Raw genomic sequence first — 20,576 nt, 5'->3', positions numbered from 1 at the left:
ATATTCTTTAGTTTGCTATTCTGCTTCTTGTTGGTTTTGAGAATAATAAATATCAGTTTCATGGAGCCACATAAGGCCATCACAGTATAATCCTCTTCTGCATTTTAATAGAAATGCTTTCTGAAAAAATGGTTTGGATGTAATTCAGCAATTACAATGTCACACTGAGCACATTATGACAACAAGCTATCTTTATGAAGTTCTAACTTCTCCCTCCAGACCAGGAAAACATTCTAACATCAATGTGACCAGATGATGGATTTGCAATGATAACTTGGCATTTCACAGTAAATGTTATGTCCAGGAAATTAATTACAAAGTGTGTTTCACTTACCGAATTAGCAATGGCATGAATGACTCTAGAAAATCCCACGGCATCATTCAGTTCTTCCTAATTTAAAAACAAAACAAAACACCAACTATTGAAATATATATGTTCCTTATTTGAATGAGTTCTTTATTGAATCTAAGCAAAAAAAAAAAAAAAAAAAAAAAAAAAAAAAAAAAAAAAAACAGAGACTGAAATTTTATATCCAGTTAGATGACTTTTGTTTGCTTTGAGTCCATCACCCCCAAACAAGTGTGTTGGAAATGATTTCTGCATGTACCATTTTTCTGTTTCAGAGAGAGGGCTGAGCAAGTGGCAAACTATTCACTAGTTACTAAGATAACAGTGCTAGGGTATACCCATCACTTCCAATCAACTGTTGAAATTTCCATATCCCTCAAGCTGCCTTGAGGGGCTTCCTGGTGGCTCAGCAGTAAAGAATCCATCTGCCAATGCAGGAGACATGGGTTCAATCCCTGGGTCAGAAAGATCCCCTAGAGGAAGAAATGGCAACCCATTCCAGTATTCTTGCCTGGGTAATCCCATGGACAGAGGAACCTGGTGGGCTACAGTCCATAGGGTTGCAGAGTCTGATACAACTTAAGGACTAAACGAGAAGTTGTCTTATAAACAGGGACTTTTAAAAGCTGCCACCTGCTGGCCAAATCAATACTGCATTCCATTCTGAGGAGAACCACTCAGACCATCTGTTAATCAAGAATTCTCTGATTTTTTTTTTTTTTTCCTGAGTGAGTGCTTAGTTGCTCAGTCGTGTCAGACTCTTTTTGACCCCATGAACTGTAGCCCACCAGGCTCCTCTGTCCATGGAATTCTCCAGGCAAGAATACTGAATACTGGAGTGGGTTGCCATTCTCTTCTCTAGGGGATCGTCCCAACCCAAGGATCCTCCTGCGCTACAGAAGGATTCTTTACTAACTGAGCCCCCAGGGAAGCCCCCCCACCACCACCCCGCTGTCTTTTTTCCTGGTCAAATGCATTTTTACAAAATTTTTATAGCATCACACTGAGACGCATTCCCACTCAGCTTCTTCTCTCCTGTCTTCTTCATGACGGTGCTTAAACAGACTCAATTTCTTTCCTATCTTGAAATCCCTTCCTTAACTCTAAACTCTAGAGAACCATTCTCCTTCTCCTTATCTCTTCACAGCTAAATTACTTAATGACTCTTCTCCTGGGATGTCCCTGGTCCAGGGGTTAAGACTGTGCTTCCATTGCAATGGGCATGGGTTCTACTCCTGGTCAGGGAACTAAGATCCTGCATGCTGTGTGGCATGGTCAAAAATTTAAATTAAAACAAAAAAAATTCACTAGGTCCAGTTTAATTCCCAGGAACCTGCAAGCCCCCTGCTCTCCCACTTCACCCTCACTGAAATTGTTTACCTCCTTAAACTACTCTTGAGTCTGAAAAGCACTGGTGGTTTTGTGGAGAAATTGGAACACTTGTCCTTTGTTGGTGGGAATGAAAAGTGGTACAGTCACGTGGGAAATAGCATGGTAGTCCCTCAAAAAATTAAAAATAGAATTATCATATGATCCAGCAATTCCACTCCTGGGTATATGCCCCAAAGAATTGAAAGCAAGGACTCAAGAGAGTCCTTGACAACCATGTTCAGAGCAGCATTAGTCACAAGAACCGAAAGACAGAAGCAACACAAGAGTCCATAAACAGGTAAATGGACAAACATAATGTGGTATATAGAATATTATTCAGACTTCAAAAAGAAAGGAAATTGTGATGCATGCTACAATAAAGATGAACCCAAAATGCCATTACGCTAAATGAACAAAGCCAGTAACAGAAAGACAAATACTATCCAATTCCACTTATGTGAGGCATTGAGAGGAGTCAAATTCACAGACAGAAGGTAGACTGGTGGGTACCAGAGGCTGGGGGATGGGAGGAGTGGGAAGTTACTAGTTAATGGGTATAGCGTTTCAATTTTGCAGGATAAAAATAGTCTGGAGAAGGATGGTGGTGATGGTTGTAGGACAATGTGAATGTACTTAACAGTACAGAACTGAACACTTCAAAATGGCAAAGATGGTAAATTTCATGTTACATATTTTACCAGAATTAAATTTTTTAAGACAATATTTTTTTTAAAAGAAAAAAAAAAAAAACCTGTTCTCAAAGCTAAGCCCCTCTAGAGGAGGGCATGGCAACCCACTCCAGTATTCTTGCCTGGAGAATTCCATGGACAGAGGAACCTGGTGGGCTACAGTCCATCAGGTCGCAAAGAGTTGGACATGAAAGACCATTTAACACTTCCACTTCACTTTCTCCTGTTTAAGGCCACTGGTGTCTCTTAGCTGGTTACTCTTCAGCTTAACTAGTCTTCCTGCTCGAAACCATTCTCCAGAGGACAACTAGAGTGAGGTTCCAACGTTAACTATGAGCATGCATCTGTAGGCCCATATCGTCTCAACTTTGTTTTAGGAAAACTAGTTAACCGGGCCTGAATTTAGCCACGGTGAGATCACTTAATGGGCCGAGATGCTCAGTGACACAAAGTCTGAATGATAGCCACTAACTCTTGCTCTGAGATGGCTTCACGGAGGTGAAGACAGTCCACCACAATGCCACCCTCACTTTGCTGGCTACATCTAAATACCTACCCTCATTCTCTTTCAGGTTTTGCTATGAATTCAACTCTTCTATGGTAGAAAATGATTCACTAAATTGAATCTAACAAAAGCTCTACAATTCTCTTGGCATTTCTCACCCAAAGGAAATGAGTGTAGTTCAGTCACCTGTTCCTTAGCGTGTTTCTGCTGCTCTCTTCTGCGTTCTTCTTCATCTACTTTGCTGATAACAATGTATCGCTCTTTCTAAAAGACATAAGGCAGATATTCAATTTTCTGGAAGCTACCCGACCCGCCTCACCCTCTTGAAATTCAGGTTCTGCCACCATTAGAAGTTATAATTTTTTATCAGTGCACAGTCTTTCAGGGGAAAAACACATTCAAAGTATCTTGAAATGCCACCAAAGTTGAGTTGTTGCTTTACAAACTAGAACTCATCTCCATGTTTCCACGACATTTTCCTATGATTTATTAATTCACCCCAACAGAGTCAATTATAAATATCAAGAGACCGTGAGAGTAAGACACTCCATAATGGACACTAAGATGTTGTACTTGAACACGGATTTCAAAATAGTTGGTTTTAAAATAAAAATTCTATGTAACCCATATAAATTTAAATCATTATATTATATACCTAAAACTAATACTGTAAGTCAACCCTACCTCAATTTAAAAAATTTCTGTATTGTATCTTATTAACATAAGAGAAAAATCCTGGATTTTCCAGTAACTTGTCGGGTAACTAGCATCTTCTTTCTCACACTGCATTCTGGATCAATCAAACACCACAAAATCTCCTGTGTCAAAGTTTGAGATTTATCTTCTAGCAAGATTTAATACATAATCTCTTAATTATACATCTCACTTAAGAACAAGAACCAAATTCTTTTTTTTTTTTTTTAAATACTGAGTTTATTTCACATGTATATTTTTGTCTCCGCACCATTTCCATCTGTCTGACCACCACTACTACTATTCCTATCATAACATTCCATACATACTTAAAACCAAGCAAAGGGTGGAGTTCCATCTTTAAAAACTAAACAGGCATTTTGGACAACACATTCTTGGCAATGGAACGTGGACAACATTTATCAGACACGGTAGGAAAAGTTCTCACTCTGCATTATAAAAAGGACAGCCAGATATCAACTGTTACAGAAATGAAATAAATTCTAAAATTCTATAGTTCCGTCAAAGGAACCCACCATCAGCCCACCATTACCCATTTCGGTTCTATCACTGCTCTCTGGGAATACATGATGACAGCATGCTTATGCCCCAGATTCTAAAACCTAATTTTAGTGGCCCATGTAACAAGAAGCAATTACTCCAGGAGTACCATGCATACCAGCTTTCTGTGATGATGAGAACACGTACTAACATTTGCATGCTCTCAAGTTTACAAAGTTCAGTTCCATCCACTACTTTTTAAAAAGCCGTGAGACAGTAGAGCTCATCATCACCATGCTCATGAGTGGATTTACAAATGAGGAAACTGAGGCTGGCAGCGGGGAAATGACTTGTCCAATGTCGCCCAGCTCATGCGTATGGGAGTCAACTCTGATTTTCAACTTCCTGATCTGACTGCACTTTGTATTTGATTACTATGGCACTGGTTCAGTGCATTTAATGTTGGCCCTGGATAAGCCTTGGGGTTACCTTTTCAGTTTCTAAAGTCTCAACATGAATGCCTTTGGGATACCTAAAGAAAAGAAAGAAAACGTGCTTATCAATAGATGAGATAATGACAGCTAAGACCCTAAAGTACTTTTAAAACAACTATATAGCTATAATTTCATTACATCAGTTTTATTAAGTATGCAATAAATATCACTACAGGAAGACTGTAGAGTAAGCCTATTCCATAATATTTCAGTTTCCAAATGTTTCCCTATCTCTGCTCTTAGAATACAGCAATGTATCTCATTTCAAATTAAGTTTTTAGGACTTAGACAGTTTCTGAAATGTCAGGCATCATATAATACAGTCAACACATTACTTCACAGTCAAATCTTGCTTCTAAATGTCACAATGCTTACTTCCTAAGTGAAATTTTGAAGGTCTCTTTAGATGGTTTGGGGCACACACAGGGGAGGTTTGAGATGAGTAACTCTGTGGTAAGCTTGCACAGTAGTTGGCATCTGCCAAGGAGAGGAATCTGGAATCCATAGGGAGTATGTTGCAAGGATAACATGAGAAGAAAGGAGCCTGATCAAATAATAATGGCCCTTTTCCTGGTCTGGTCAAAGTAAATTCACTGGCAGATTCTAACGAAAGAACAAGAACCCCAAACAAAGTCAAGTGCAAACATCCATCTCTCCAATCCTGACCTTCAACTGCTAAGTTAAGAGATTTACTTGAAAATATAACTAAACTAATGGAAACACCTCCGGAAAAAAACACATACAAAATTTTGGACATTATTTCAGGAGATTCACAGGCCTCCTGAAACCCACCCATGGTCTAATCCCTGCTTTAGAAAAAGCATTCACCTTTCATTTAATCTACTTTATTTCAGTATTTCTTATAAACAGCAAAAGTATGAAATTAAAAATTTTGTGTACAATGCTACTGAAATATAGTAAAGAAGGCAGCCTAATATAATTAAATATTTTAAGCTGCATAAATTAAATGACAAGAATCTAAGTAAAAATTATCCTGTTTCAAAAAAGAAAAACAAAGACCATTCACCTGAGTATTTCCCAGGTCTTAAAGCCAAACTTTATTATATACCTTCAAAGGTACTACACATACCTTCATATACCTTCAAATAATACTTCAATTTAGGATATGCCAAATCGATCATTAAAAGAAAACTGTAAAGCCTTTACAGCAGCTACTAAGAAGCAAGAGCAAATAAATTAAGCGGGTATTTAACTTAAGAAATTGGGGGGAAAACAGTAACAAAATGAAGCACTGCCCAAGAACACAGTATGGTCAAGTCACCAAAACCAGCAGAACATCAAAAATGAAATAAAGGCTAAAAAACTGCTTTTAATTTTTTAATCCTGGGTCCCTCACAGAGCCCTCATGTATAATATAAACACTTACTTCCAGCTCAAAGTCTGATAAATCAGTTTTCTTTGGAACCTACGAAAACAAATGAAAAGGTATTAATTTGCAATCATTGAAGCAAAATTCAAACTGACCAAGCACTGGTTGGGAAAGACCACATAAGTTTTAAAAGAGGCTTCATTAGAAGTGACAGTTAACATGCAAAAAAGAACAGAGAGGATGCTTGAGGTGGGAGGATTCCTCACCACCTTTCTTCATCAAAATGCTCTTTACTGGGACTTCCCTGGTGGTCCAGTGGTTAAGAATCCACTTTTCAATGGACAGGACTCGGGTTTGATCCCTAGTCGGGGAACTAAGATCCTATATGCCAAGGGGCAACTCAGTCCACACACCACACAAGCTGCGAGACAAGCCCGTGTGCCACAACTGTGTCCCGACACAGCCGAATCAATGAACTGAACGTGAAAGTGAAAGTCGCTCCGTCATGTCCAACTCTTTGCGACCCCATGGAACAGTTCATGGAATTCTCCAGGCCAGAATACTGAAGTAGCCATTCCCTTCTCCAAGAGAACTAATGAATTGAAAATGCTCTTTATCACTGCTATTATTATACTGCCTTTATAAAAGAGGCAGAAGTCCTTATCAAACCAAAATATTACCTCCTGTGGCTGTATGAAGAGAATTTTAAGTAGACAGATGCATTAAAACACTTCTGTTGAAGCTAGTCACAAAGGAGAAGGAAGGAAAGCAGGCTGTTTCAATTACTGACTCTTTGAAACACCGATGCTTTTTACTGCAGAGAGAAATGAAAAGGACAGAAATAGCCTAACAATGGACTCTGGCTCTTCTGAAGTCTTTCTGTATGAAGCACACATCAAGGCTACAATAATTACGCACTCTTGAGCATGTCTTAAAGCAGAGGTGCATAACAGTTTTCTTCCCTCCAGGACAGGACAAAGCACTCATTCAGTGTCTCAATATACCATGCTCCCCACTGTGTTAACACTAAAGTTAGTGCTGAAATCTTGGGATCATACCTATAATAAAAAGACTATTTATGAATGTTTTTAAGAGACCAAGAAGAGCACATGCCAGAAATCATCTACCTTTCCCAAAAAAGAACAAGTGAAAATATTCAAGGCAACTGACCCAGTACATGGCTCTAAATCCAAGTTCTTGTCCTCTTCACTTTGTAATAAATCTTCTATTTTCTTTCTGAAGAATTAGAATAAAAATATGACCATCAGCATCATTAAGGAACGAAGTCATCAATCAAAAGAACCACCATACTCAAAAGCAGTAACATATGACAATGTAATTTTACCAAATCATAACTTTTTAGTTCAGTAAGGCTTAAAATACTTTACTTTGGCAGATTCTTTTTGTCATTGTTATTAATGAGTCAGTGACAACTTCTCAAGGATTCATTGATACAAGTGATTTACATTTTTACTTTCCTAGTCAAGTAGTTTTGTTATTCAGTCGCCAAGTAGTCTGTTGTTCAGTCGCCAGGTTATGTCCACGTCTCAACAACATGGACTGCAGCATGCCAGGCTTCCCTCTCCCTCACCATCTCTCAGAGTTTGCCCAAGTTCATGTCCATTGAATCAGTAATGCCATTCAACCATCTCATCCTCTGTCACCCTCTTCTCCTTCTACCTTTAATCTTTCCCAACATCAGGGTCTTTTCCAATGAGTCAGCAGTTATACTGATAACTAAACTAAGCAAAACCAGACGCTCCTCCCGTGGCACATTTGCTTGTCAGAACTTCACCACAACAGAAAAAAAAAAAACACAGATATGTTGCAATATCTGGATGGGCCTCTGCCTCTGGGGGAACAGTGGCTGTCAGGCCTGTGGTCCACACAAGAGGTCTGCCCCCTTGCCAAGGCAGTCTCAGGCCTGGTGACACATGGCAATTCTGCGCACAGTACACAAAACTCCATTTACAACTGACAGCAGATGGTTGGATGGCATCACCAACTCAATGGACATGAGTCTGAGCAAACTTCAGGAGACAGTGAAAGACAGAAAAGCCTGGCATGCTGCAGTCCATGGGGTCGCAAAGAGACGGACACAACTCAGCGATTGAACAACATATAACACAAACTCAGGTATGCCACAATTAAATCCTGCCCTCACATCACCCTCTGTGTGCGCTGTGTGTGGGTATCACAAGCCTGAGATACAGGCATCGATCCTGCCCCAAGACACACGTCTCATCGCACGTCTGCTTTCAGTTTAGGAACTTACACTACTTGGTCAATAAACTTCTTCTGATCGTCAGGAATTGTCACGGGACACTTTGAAGTGTTAGGAGACGTGTAGGACAGAGCACCTGCGCCGTTGGACTGCAAACGCTTCTCATCATACTGCTCTCTTAACTGTCTTTCTTCTTCCTGATTTAAGTACGGAATTCCTGAACAGAATTTTTAAAAGCGTGTATTAGCAGAAGTCACTGTTTATCATAAAAAATTTTGTAACAAACCACAGAGTCTAAAATACTTGGGAAAGACCATATTTGACTACAGCTCAAAAAAAAAAAAATCAATGGAAACAGCAAGTGATTTTGAAATGTATGTGTCTTATTTCATTCACTCCATGTGCTCATTCGTTCATTCATCTCTCAATAAATTGTAATTTGGCATGTACACTGTGCCAGGCACCATACCAGGTGCCGGTGAGCTAATGATGAACAAGGTAGATGCGTCCTGCTCTGTAGTGAAGGGAACAACCTTAGGACGACCAAAGAAGGCCACCAGGCAGGAGGACCCAAAAGGTGAGCATGGATCAGACACGCAGGAACTGGGGGAAGAGTATTTCAGGCAGGGAACAGACATAAATGCCCAGAGGACAGAAATGGCTTGGACTGTTCCAGAAACAGTTCCAGAGAAGGAAGCTGTAAGCAGGAGAACGGAATAATGTCAGGCTGCAGAGGATGGGGCAGGATTACACGGGCCCTTAGAGGCCACGGTAAGAATTTACTTATTCTAAGGACAACGGGATGCTGTTGCAAGGCTTTAAGCACAATAATCACATTATCTGCTCCGTTATTTTCATGTACTTTTTAAAAATTATTTACTTATTTATTTTTGGCTGCACTGGGTCTTTGCTGCTGCGCACGGGCTTTCTCCAGTTGCAGACAGCAGGGGCTACTCTCTAGCTATGGCGGGCACAGGCTCTAGAGCTCACTCAGGTTCAGTAGCTGTGATGTACGGGCTAGCTGCCCTACTGCATATGGAATCTTCCTGGACCAGGGATCAAACCCATGTGCATTGCAAGACAGATTCTTAACCACTAGACCAGCACGGAAGCCCTGCTCCATGTTTTTAAAAGACCATCTGGACTTCTATGAGAACTGAAGTAGGGAGGTCAGCCAGAAGGAACTGTTCACTGTGGTTGTCCAGGCAGGAGATAACCGCTTAGATCAGAGATCAGTACACCTTTCCTTAAAGAGACAAACAAGAAACATTTTAGGCTTATGGGCCATATGGAGATCTCTATGGCAACATGAGATCTCAACATCTTTGTAACATGAAAACAGCCACACACAGTGAGTAAAATAAATGGACACAGTTGTCCCAATAAAGCCAAAAGCTACCTCCTGGATATATTAAATCATCTAGGGATGTACATATAAATGAAGAGCTACAAATAAAAGGCTAAAGCTTAGGAGAAAGGTGCTGAGATACAAATTCAGGTGTCATCAGGATAAAGGGGGGCATTACAAGTCATGGGACAGTTAACAAACTGTGGAACCAATGATGAAGTTAGAAAATCATCATTTGTCAGCAGTAATAACTGTCTCAAGCAAGACTCATCAGTGGATGCTAAACCTAATTGAAGAAGTCTGATCAACATTCCAAACACCAAAAGCTGCACAACAATATGCATGTACTTAATACCAGCCAACTGTATACTTAGAAATGGTTAACAGATGACGTACTGTACGTGTGTTTTTCTAAAAGTAAACAGAAGAGCGATAATCATCAGTAACTCGGCTCACTGGTGTCACGTTCTCCTGATATGATGTACTGAGCAGCACGCATCTGCAGTGTCTCTGCCCGAGACGAATCGATGCCTCTGGACTTGGCTGCTGCTGCTAAGTCGCTTCAGTCGTGTCCGACTCTGTGCGTCCCCATAGACGGCAGCCCACCAGGCTCTCCCGTCCCTGGGATTCTCCAGGCAAGAACACTGGAGTGGGTTGCCATTTCCTTCTCCAATGCATGGAAGTGAAAAGTCAAAGTGAAGTCGCTCGGTCATGTCCAACTCTTAGCGACCCCATGGACTGTAGCCTACCAGACTCCTCCGTCCATGGGATTCTCCAGGCAAGAGTACTGGACTTGGCTGAGGAAACATCAAAAAAGTCCCAATCGAGGGGCATGCCACAAACTAGCCTCCGCTACAAAATACTGTCAAGGTACTCAAATCAAAGACAGACTGAGAAATTGTTCTGGATTGTAAAAGAGCAAAGAGATATGACAGCTTAAATGCAGCGTGTGAGCCCAGAGTGAATCTGGATGGGGAGAAGTTGTTTTTCTCTTTTACTCTAAGTAGCAAAACTTATATACATTAGGTTTGTAAATGAGGTAACAGTACTAGAGCAACATCCATTTCCTAATTTGGATTACTGTACTGTGTAAGAGAAGGTACTTGTTTTTAGGAAAATGCACACTGAAGTAGTTAGAATAAAGAAATGTCATGTTTGGAACTTACTCTAAAATGGTTTGGGGGGAAAAAATTATACACAAGCATGTAATGAGAGAAAGGATGACAAGGCAAACAGTATAATGCCAACATTCAGGAAACTGGAGGGCAGGTACCAGGAATTCTCTGAGGTATTTTGGCAACATTTATAAAGTCTGAGATTATTTCAAAATAAGAATTTAATAATAAAAAGTAAATAAAACCATGGAATATATGAGACTAACATTGAAGCCAGAGGAGACGAAACAGTCAGAATGGGGAGAAGTCCAGAGGGAGGCAGGAGGAAAAGCACAGAACGAAGAGTCTAAAAGCCAGGGGAGAGTGTCCAGGGGAGGAGGGAGCAATCGACCCAGTCAAATTCCGCCAAAGGCGGAGTGAGGACAAAGAAGGATCCACAAGGTGTGAGATCCTGGCAGTCTGACCCGACCTCAAGTCCAAGGAGGGCTGCGGACAGCAAACGGGCTCAGGTGGGTAAAGAGAAAACTAGAGGGGAAGAGGCAGGAATGGCAAGCGCAAGCCCCTCATTCAAGATGCTTTCCTCTGAGTGGGAGCATCGCAGGCCAGAAGTGGCGCTGGGGATGTGGAATCAAGTGAGGGGCGGGTGTGCTTGGTCAGTGTTATTCTGAGACAGACAGATCCCCACGGGCGTGATTCATCTTCACGTGCCACCTACTCCTTTGGTGGTCGGGTGAAATCTACAGGCCCTACCTCAAAATGACGTTTTCAAATGCATAAAATAAAATACACAAGATTATAAAGGAAAGTAATTATACTGAAATAGTTACCAAGAACTTTTTTTATATCTATGATATAGTAATGTAAGATACCAGCTTCCTGGTCAACACATTAAATAAGAAGACCTAACGGCAGGCACTTCCCCACTGGTCCTAAGACTCTGCGCTTCCAATGTAGGGGGCCCGGGTTCAATCCTTAGTCAGGGAACTAGATCTGGCATGCCATAACTGAGAGTTCACATGCTGCAACAAAGATCGAAGATTCCAAGCGCTGCAACTAAGACCTGGTGCAGCCAAATAAGTAAATTAAATACATAAATATTTTTTTTAAAAGACCTACTGGCAGGTGAATTAATGATGGTAATTTCAAAGTACTGGCGAAGGTAAACAATATTCAAGATATCTGCCACAACAAAAATGCCACTTGAAGATACCTAGGATTTCACTGAGGACAAACTTCCTGCTACTGCTAAGGTGGCTGGGTTGTTGCCTACATTCCTAACAGAAGAAATGAACAAATTCAGTTCAAGGTTAGACAAAATATAGATGTCAACTCATCACCACCTTCCCCAGATTCAGACTCCAGAACTCACTCTATAGCAGGAAAGCAGCCTCTGGACTAGATTAAGGAGCTCTGCACTAAAAGACGAAGAACGCAATGGCACCCCACTCCAGTACTCTTGCCTGGAAAATCCCATGGATGGAGGAGCCTGGTAGGCTGCAGTCCATGGGGTCGCAAAGAGTCGGACATGACTGAGCAACTTCACTTTCACTTTTCACTTCCATGCATTGGAGAAGGAAACGGCAACCCACTCCAGTGTTCTTGCCTGGAGAATCCCAGGGATGGGGCAGCCTGTTGGGCTGCCATCTATGGGGTCACACAGAGTCAGACACGACTGAAGTGACTTAGCAGCAGCAGCAGCAACACTAAAAGAATGTTTACAAAGGTTGATGGAATGATCAGCAGAGAAGGGAAAACATCCAGCAGACAGAAGGGCAAACTGGAAGGGCCAGTGCCTGACACAGAGGGAGGGACTAGCCTTCTAAGGAACACCTGTGAAAAGGCTGGGCCCAGGCTCGGCGGGGAGACCTGTGGGTCTGGTGGTAAGAACACAAACTGGCTCTTGCCTGCTGGCTTTTATTTTCATTGAGTCATGACCAGCAGCTGAGAGGGAGGCCTGGAGAGAGAAAGTAAAAATACTGATATCGTAGAAAGTCAGAAAGGGAATTTCTAAGTCAGAAAAGTAGGATTTCTGAGCATGATGGAGTCCTTACTTGATGCTTGTGCTCATGCATTTAAAGTGACAAATGAGCTCAGGTATGTTCCATTTTACTGCAATACTCAGATGCTCAGGAAGAGAGAAAGTGAGTGATCAGAACCAACTAAGGCTGGGACTTAGCTAGACGAGTTCAATATGTGGAGAGGAGCAAGAGGAAGAAGAAAGGATAATAATGGACCAGGCGGACAAGGAGCGAAGTTAAGACCAGACAGAAGGAGGTAACTGACAGTGAGAAAGCAATGGAGATCAACCAACTGCTGAAATGAGGTAGCCAAGTGGATGTGAAGGACGAGAGGAGGCGCTGTCAAGGAGAAATGATGGAGGTGGGCACAGTTCCTCCTGATAAGACCCATGATGCCACTAAGGGAGTGGACAGCTAAGGGGAGGCAGAAGCGAGGACTGCTGACCCCCTGGGAGTAGACACGACAGAGCTTTTGCAGGTGCTCCATGTGGATGCTGGAGTAACCCAGAAGGAGGAGAGAGGTAGGAATAGAGAGAAAGATGAGCCAAAGTCTAGGCTTCTGGTGTCCTTGCAAACAGAACCTAAAATAATTGAGGCTGGGGTGAAGAGAGGGGAACATTTGCAGGAATGCAGATTCCACCTGGAGGTTAAAGAGCATAAATTCAGGTGTTAGACAGCCTGCACTAGAATCCCAGTTCTATCACACCCAGGACGTCAGCAGAAGGGGGACGGCAGAGCTGGTTACACAGCCCTGGGAAGAGCCGTGGCTCCTGAGAAGAACTCAGCTGGACTGAGGTGGAAGGCCTACCGCCCGGCTGCATAGACAGCTGAAACCATCTGTGCTTGGGAGAATGGTGACGGCAGTCACCTGGTTCCACTTCAGACAAGGAAGTCAGAGGTATGTCCAAGGAGGCTGCCAGGAGGAAAGGGTCTAGCATGTGCAAACCCTAGAGTGCAAAGATTTAATAAGGAAGAGGAATAAAGGTCCGGGTCAGATTTAAAGCACAGGGATAAGAGTCTCAGTAATAACAGATGGCCTGGGAGCCCTGATGCAGTTGTGACTAAAATACTTCAAGGTCTGACTACAAAACTAGAAAATGAAGCATCCTTCATGAAGCTGTTTCTCTCCTTCTATGAAAATAAAACCATCAGGCTGGAAATTACACATTCATAGGAATCTGGTTAAAGTAGTTCCTTCAAAACATTTCTGCAATAAGACTTCCCAGATGGTCCAGCGGTTAAGACTCCATGCTTCCAATGCAGGGGGCACGAGTTCGATCCTTGGTCAGGGAACTAAGATCCCACATGCCAAAAAAAAAAAAAAAAAAAAAAAAACTGCACACATTCCATCATAGTACTCTAACTATATGTGGAATTTGTATTTTATAGTGGCTTTCAGAGTCAAGCATGAGCCACAGGAAATAAAATTACTTTGTTATACCCAAATTGTGTTACCCAGCAGGTTTACCCACTAGGTTAAGCAGTTTGGATTCAAAAATTTTTTTAGCATTTCCAAATATCAAAAGCACCAGTAGATATGAGGATGCAGCACCACTGAAGCAATTAAACAACCAACATGACATGGTCCTAAAGACCCTACAAGGAGATCATGCTGAGGGAAAGAGATTGTAGCTGAAGTCTATGTTCTGGAACCTTTGCTGAGAAATATCTCCTTCCCTACCCCACTCAGTAACACATCCACCATGGGAAAGAAAGCAGTTTACAAGAATAATTAAGTGAAAAGTAGCTACTGACCTTAGAGCAGCAGGCACTTAATACTGCTGGGAACGACAGAGGCTTTCCCAGGCACTTTTAGGGAAGTAAATGAATGGAGGAAAAAAAAAACCACTCTGATGTGCTTGAACGTCCAGTGTTCATTAATTAAATATTTAACAATCACCTCTCTGAGGGATCATGCCCTACGCTGGGGACAAGGACTCGGACTTGGTCCCCCCACCCCACCAGGTTGCTGGTCAGCACATCACCCAGCAAGTTAGCCATCAGAACTGAATTTTTTCTTCCAAAGACCATCGCAGTATTACTGAAACATGGCCGATTATGAAAATGCGACACTGGACCACTTGTCTCAGTGGAAGACAACAGGGACACATACCCCACAGGGAGTCTGCCAGGCGACTGAGTCACACCAGTGACAGCACAAGCCCCACCCAACGACTCTGGGGGCTCGAGAGGCCTCATCAGAGCTAAAGGAGGCAGCAGCGCCTCTCCTGTGCCACTCATGCTGGACCAGGCCTTCAACAGCGGGGCACAATAAAAACTCTAACGGCTGCACAGGCTGGAATGGAAATCCGAGACCCTGTCTCAGACAGTACGCACAGAGAGATAATTCTCAACCGAGTCCAGATTTACAAGCTCTGAAGAGAGGTCACGTGTAATCTTACCGTTGCGAAAAACCTTATTAAAATCAAATCCTTGGCTTGCTAGAAAGTCAATGCTTGAGCTCTGAAACAAGAGTAAATAGAACATGCATTTCAGTGATGTTCATGGCAGGTGTGTGAACATAAGCAGAGAAAGAACTCTGGGGAGTAAACGAAGGCAACCAGGCAAGGGGGTAGCATGCCACGGGTCAGAGAACAAGGGGCTTCTACTCCACGGCTGCTGAACTGTCCATTCATTCACTTCAACTATCTGGGCTTTTCCCTTATAGTTTGTAAGACAAATATCCTTTGTTACCCAACATTTAAGAAAATCTTACTTGGTGAACATATATTCTCCCAAGAGGCAGGAAACTGCTGAATAAAAATTAAATGTATTTCTATTATCTCACCCCAGGTTCAAATTTAAGGGAAAAAATGTGCAAATTATAAGGTATCAATATTCACTTCAACTTAGATTCTGGAAGCCCAAAATCTTAACTGGATGTTCTTTACATTCAACATCATAGTACAGAAAAATTCCCAGTAAAGAGACTTACTAAACACATATCTCAAAGTCAAAATATATACGTAAATGTAGAAAAAATATCAAGTAAGTAATTATACACAAGAATGGGAACATTTTCACAAAGTCCTTACTCAACTGACTGAAGGTGGGAAACTTCACTGAGCTTCTCTAATTTTATTTTCGTTTTAAGTCAGAACCGCCTTGTCTAACTCAATGAAACCATGAGCCACTCTGTGCAGGGCCACCCAAGACGCAAGGGTCATGGTGGAGCGTTCTGACAAAACGTGGTCCACTGAAGGGAATGGCAAACCACTCTAATTTCTTGCCTTGAGAACCCCATGGACAGTATGAAAACAGAAAAAGATACATGACACTGAAAAATGAAATTCCCAGGTCGGTAGGTGTCCAATATGCTACTGGAGAGAAGTGGAGAAATAACTTCAGAAAGAATGAAGAGACTGAGCCAAAGAGAAAACAATGCCCAGTTGTGGATGTGTCTGGTGATGGAAGTAAAGTCTGATGCTATAAAGAGCAATACTGCATAGGAATCTGGACTGTTAGGTCCATGAATTAAGGTAAATTACAAGTGGTCAAACAGGAGATGGCAAGAGGGAACAGTGACATTTTAGTAATCAGTGAACTAAAACAGACTGGAATGGGTGAATTTAATTCAGATGACAATTATATATACTACTGTGGGCAAGAATCCCTTAGAAGACATGGAGTAGCCCTCACTGTCAACAAGAGTCTGAAATGCAGTACTTGAGTGCAATCTCAAAAACGACAGAATGATCTCTGTTCATTTCCAAAGAAAACCATTCAATAACACAATAATCCAATCTATGCCAGTAATGCTGAAGAAGCTGAAGTTGAATGGTTCTATAAAGACCTACAAGACATTCTAGAACTAACACTCAAAAAAGATGTCCTTTTCATCATAGGGGACTGGAATGCAAAAGTAGGAAGTCAAGAGAAACCTCGAGTAACAGGCAAATTTGGTCTTGGAGTACAAAATGAAGCAGGGCAAAGGCTAATAGAGTTTTGCCAAGAGAACACACTGGTCATAGCAAATACCCTCTTCCAACAACACAAGAGAAGACTCTACACACAGACATCACCAGATGGTCAACAGCAAAATCACACTGATTATATTCTTTGCAGCCAAAGATGGAGAGGATCTATGAAAGAAAGTGAAAGCGAAGTCGCTCAGTTGTGTCTGACTCTTTGCAACCCAATGGACTGTAGCCCACCAGGCTTCTCAGTCCATGGAATTTTCCAGGCAAGAGTACTGGAATGGGTTGCCATTTCCTTCTCCAGGGGATCTTCCCAACCCAGGGATCGAACCCGGGTCTCCCACACTGCAGGCAGACACTTTACTGAGCCACCGGCAAGCCCAGGAGAGGCTCTATAACAGTCACCAAAAACAAGACCAGGAACCAACTGTGGCTCAGATCATGAACTCCTTATTGCCAAATTCAGACTTAAATTGAAGAAAGTAGGGAAAACCACTAGACCATTCATGTATGACCTAAATCAAATCCCTTACGATTATACACTAGAAGTGACAAATAGATTCAAGGGATTAGATCTGACAGACAGAAAGCCTGAAGAACTATGGACAGAGGTTTGTAACATGTACAGAAGACAGTGATCAAGACCATCCCCAAGAAAAAGAAATGCAAAAAGGCAAAATGGTTGTCTGAGGAGGTCTTACAGATAGCTGAGAAAAGAAGAGAAGCTAAAGGTAAAGGAGAAAAGGAAAGATATTCCCATTTGAATGCAGAGTTCCAAAGAATAGGAAGGAGAGATAAGAAAGCCTTCCTCAGTGATCAATGCAAAGAAATAGAGGAAAACAATAGAATGGTAAAGACTAGAGATCTCTTCAAGAAAATTAGAGATACCAAGGGAATATTTCATTCAATGATGGGCACAGTAAAAGACAGAAATGGTACAGACCTAACAGAAGCAGAAGATATTAAAAAGAGGTGGCAAAAATACACAGAAGAACTATACAAAAAATATCTTCATGACCCAGATAACCACGATGGTGTGATCACACACCTAGAGCCAAACATCCTAGAATTCGTGATGTCAAGTGGTCCTCAGGAAGCATCACTACGAACAAAGCTAGTGGAGGTGATGGAATTCCAGTTGAGCTAGTTCAAATCCTAAAAGATTATGTGTGAAAGTGCTGCACTCATTATGCCAGCAAATTTGGAAAACTCAGCAGTGACCACAGGACTGGAAAAGGTCAGTTTTCATTCCGATCCCAAAGAAGGACAATACCAAAGAATATTCAAACTACCGCACAATTGCACTCATCTCACACGCTAGCAAAGTAATGCTCAAAATTCTCCAAGCCAGGCTTCAACAGTATGTGAACCATGAACTTCCAGATGTTCAAGCCGGACTTAGAAAAGGCAGCAGAACCAGAGATCAAATAGCCAACATCTGTTGGATCATCTAAAAAGCAAGAGAATTCCAGAAAAAACATCTACTTCTGCTTTATTGATAACACCAAAGCCTTTGACTGTGTTCAGTTCAATTCAGTTCTGTCACTCAGTCATATCCGACTTTGCAGCCCCATGGACTGCAGGACACCAGGCCACCCTGTCCAGCAACAACTCCTGGGGTTTACTCAAACTCGTGTCCATTGAGTCAGCAATACCATCCAACCATCTCATCCTCTGTCATCCCCTTCTCCTCCCCGCTTCTATCTTTCCCAGAATCAGGGTCTTTTCCAATAAGTCAGTTCTTCACTTCAGGTGGCCAAAGTATTCAAGTTTCAACTTCAGCATCAGTCCTTCCAATGAATATTCAGGACTGATTTCCTTTCGGATGGACTGGCTGGATCTCCTTGCTGTCCAAGGGATTCTCAAGAGTCTTATCCAACACTACAGTTCTAAAGCATCAATTCTTCAGTGCTCAGCTTTCTTTATAGACCAACTCTCACAAACATACATGACTACTGGAAAAACCACAGCTTTGACCAGACGGACCTTTGTTGGCAAAGTAATATCTCTGCTTTTTAACATACTAAAAAGAAACTAAAGAGCCTCCTGATGAAAGTGAAAGAGAGAAGTGAAAAAGCTGGCTTAAAACTCAACATTCAAAAAACGAAGATCATGGCATCCAGTCCCATGATTTTGGACTCCAAAATCACTGTAGATGATAACTGCAGCCAATTAAAAGACACTTGCTCCTTGGAAGAAAAGTTATGGCTAATTTAGACAGCATATTAAAAGGCAGAGATGTAAAATAAATAAATAAATAAAATAAAAGACAGAGACGTTACTTTGCCAACAAAGTTCCATCTATTCAAAGCTATGGTTTTTCCAGTAGTCAGGTATGGATGTAAGAATTGGACTACAAAGAAAGCTGAGTGCCAAAGAATTGATGCTTTTGAACTGTGGTGCTGGAGAAGACTCTTGAGAGTCCCTTGAACAGCAAGTCCAAGGGAGATCCAACCAGTCCATTTGAAAGGAATTCAGTCCTGAATATTCACTGGAAGGACTAATGCTGAAGCTGAAACTCCAATGCTTTGGCCACCTGATACGAAGAACTGACTCACTGGAAAAGACCCTGATGCTGGGAAAGATTGAAGACAGGAAGAGAAGGGGACAACAGAGGATGAGATGGCTGGATGGCATCACGACTCGATGGACATGAGTTTGAGCAAGCTCCATGAGTTGGTGATGGACAGGGAAGCCTGGCATGCTGCAGTCGATGGGGTCTCAAAGAGTTGGACATTCCTGAAGTAACTGAAGGTAGAACAGTTAAATCTGACCCTTTATAGAGCAGCCCTTCCTGAGTCGCACTTGATGTTACACCATCAGTCTAGACTGAGGATGCTCTGCCAGTTCCAATAAGCTCATTACCATATCCACTTTAGAGATGCTGCTGAAGACAACGTCGTCTACACAGAGGGCTTCCCTGGTGGCTCAGATGATAAAGAATCTGCCTGCAATTAAGGAGACCTGGGTTCAATCCCTGGGTCAGGAAGATCCCCTGGAAAAGGGAATGGCTACCCACTCCAGTATTCTTGCCTGGAGAATTCCATGGAGTCTGGCAGGCTACAGTCCATGGGGTCACAAAGAGTCAGACATGACTGAGCGACAAATACCATGATAACAGAAAGGGAAATGTCTTGGGGTCTCTAATCTGAGGAAAGCTGAACTGGTCCTAAGTCCTGGTCCATTTTGATCCTTTGGACCACAGAACTGACCGTGTGTTTCCCCCTTGTCTTGGCTGGTAGGAAGCTCAGAGACAAGCAGGTAAGACTTTCTTTGGCATGAATTCTGTGTTCTAATCATAACACAGTAATCACACCCTCATTTTTCTTTTCTTCCAATTTTTCACTTACTTATTTTTAATCTTAGGTTAAAAGGTTTTATATATTATATATACTTTTATGTACTTTATGTATCTTTATTACTTGACACCAGTTCTTTTAAACTATGAGCAACCTAGTCAAATATACATGGGTATGTGCATGCATGCACACACACACACAGATACAGACACATCATTTTCTATCATGTCCAGGTTTTCTGTGATGTGAAATAAGCAACCATTTCCCCTATATCTTCCTTGTTCATCCTGTTCTGAAATAAGACCCAGTGCCTTCTGACTTGGGCCACAAGCCCCTCTACCTTCCATGCCTGAGTACTCTTAACTCTGCTCCCCTAATACCCATCACTGACAGAGACAACAAAAGATGGCTTATGGAAAGGCGTTTTTACCCCTCCTATCACTAGACTCCATCCTAACTTTCTTCTTTAAAAATCAGAGTCAGAGATCACGCATCCCCTTTTTCAAACTATTTATTTTCTACTCAAATAATACTCTTTAGACTGCAAAAAAAAAATGTACTCTATGCCCCTGAATTTAAAGCCTCTTAAAATGGTAAATTTTAGGTTATGGATTTTTTTTTTTACCATAATAAAGAGAAAACACTTCAAACCAACAAACTTTATTTATAATATACTAAACACTATCTTTGGTTTGTTCTAAATGTACCATTTTCAGGATTCAA

The 20,576-nt window shown here is 41.7% G+C and overlaps 1 protein-coding gene across 12 annotated transcripts in view; it reads right to left on the bottom strand.

Annotated features, from left to right (window-relative positions):
* LOC122696614 (cyclin-Y-like protein 1) overlaps positions 1–20,576 on the bottom strand; it is a 248,887-nt gene that overhangs the window by 164,110 nt on the left and 64,201 nt on the right. For 11 of the 12 annotated variants that reach the window (XM_043906861.1, XM_043906850.1, XM_043906851.1 and 8 more), the window contains 7 exons: positions 15,040–15,100; positions 8,208–8,373; positions 7,103–7,168; positions 5,990–6,028; positions 4,598–4,640; positions 3,101–3,178; positions 335–391 (listed from right to left, as the gene is read on the bottom strand). In XM_043906861.1, coding sequence (XP_043762796.1) covers positions 335–391; positions 3,101–3,178; positions 4,598–4,640; positions 5,990–6,028; positions 7,103–7,168; positions 8,208–8,373; positions 15,040–15,100 — 510 coding nt within the window. The other variant, XM_043906862.1, reaches the window with a different exon arrangement.

The sequence above is a fragment of the Cervus elaphus genome, chromosome 6 (assembly GCF_910594005.1).
Source record: "Cervus elaphus chromosome 6, mCerEla1.1, whole genome shotgun sequence".
NCBI classification, from domain to species: domain Eukaryota; kingdom Metazoa; phylum Chordata; class Mammalia; order Artiodactyla; family Cervidae; genus Cervus; species Cervus elaphus.
The sequence above is the reverse complement of the archived record's forward strand: the minus strand, read 5'-3'. Positions and strand labels throughout refer to the sequence as shown.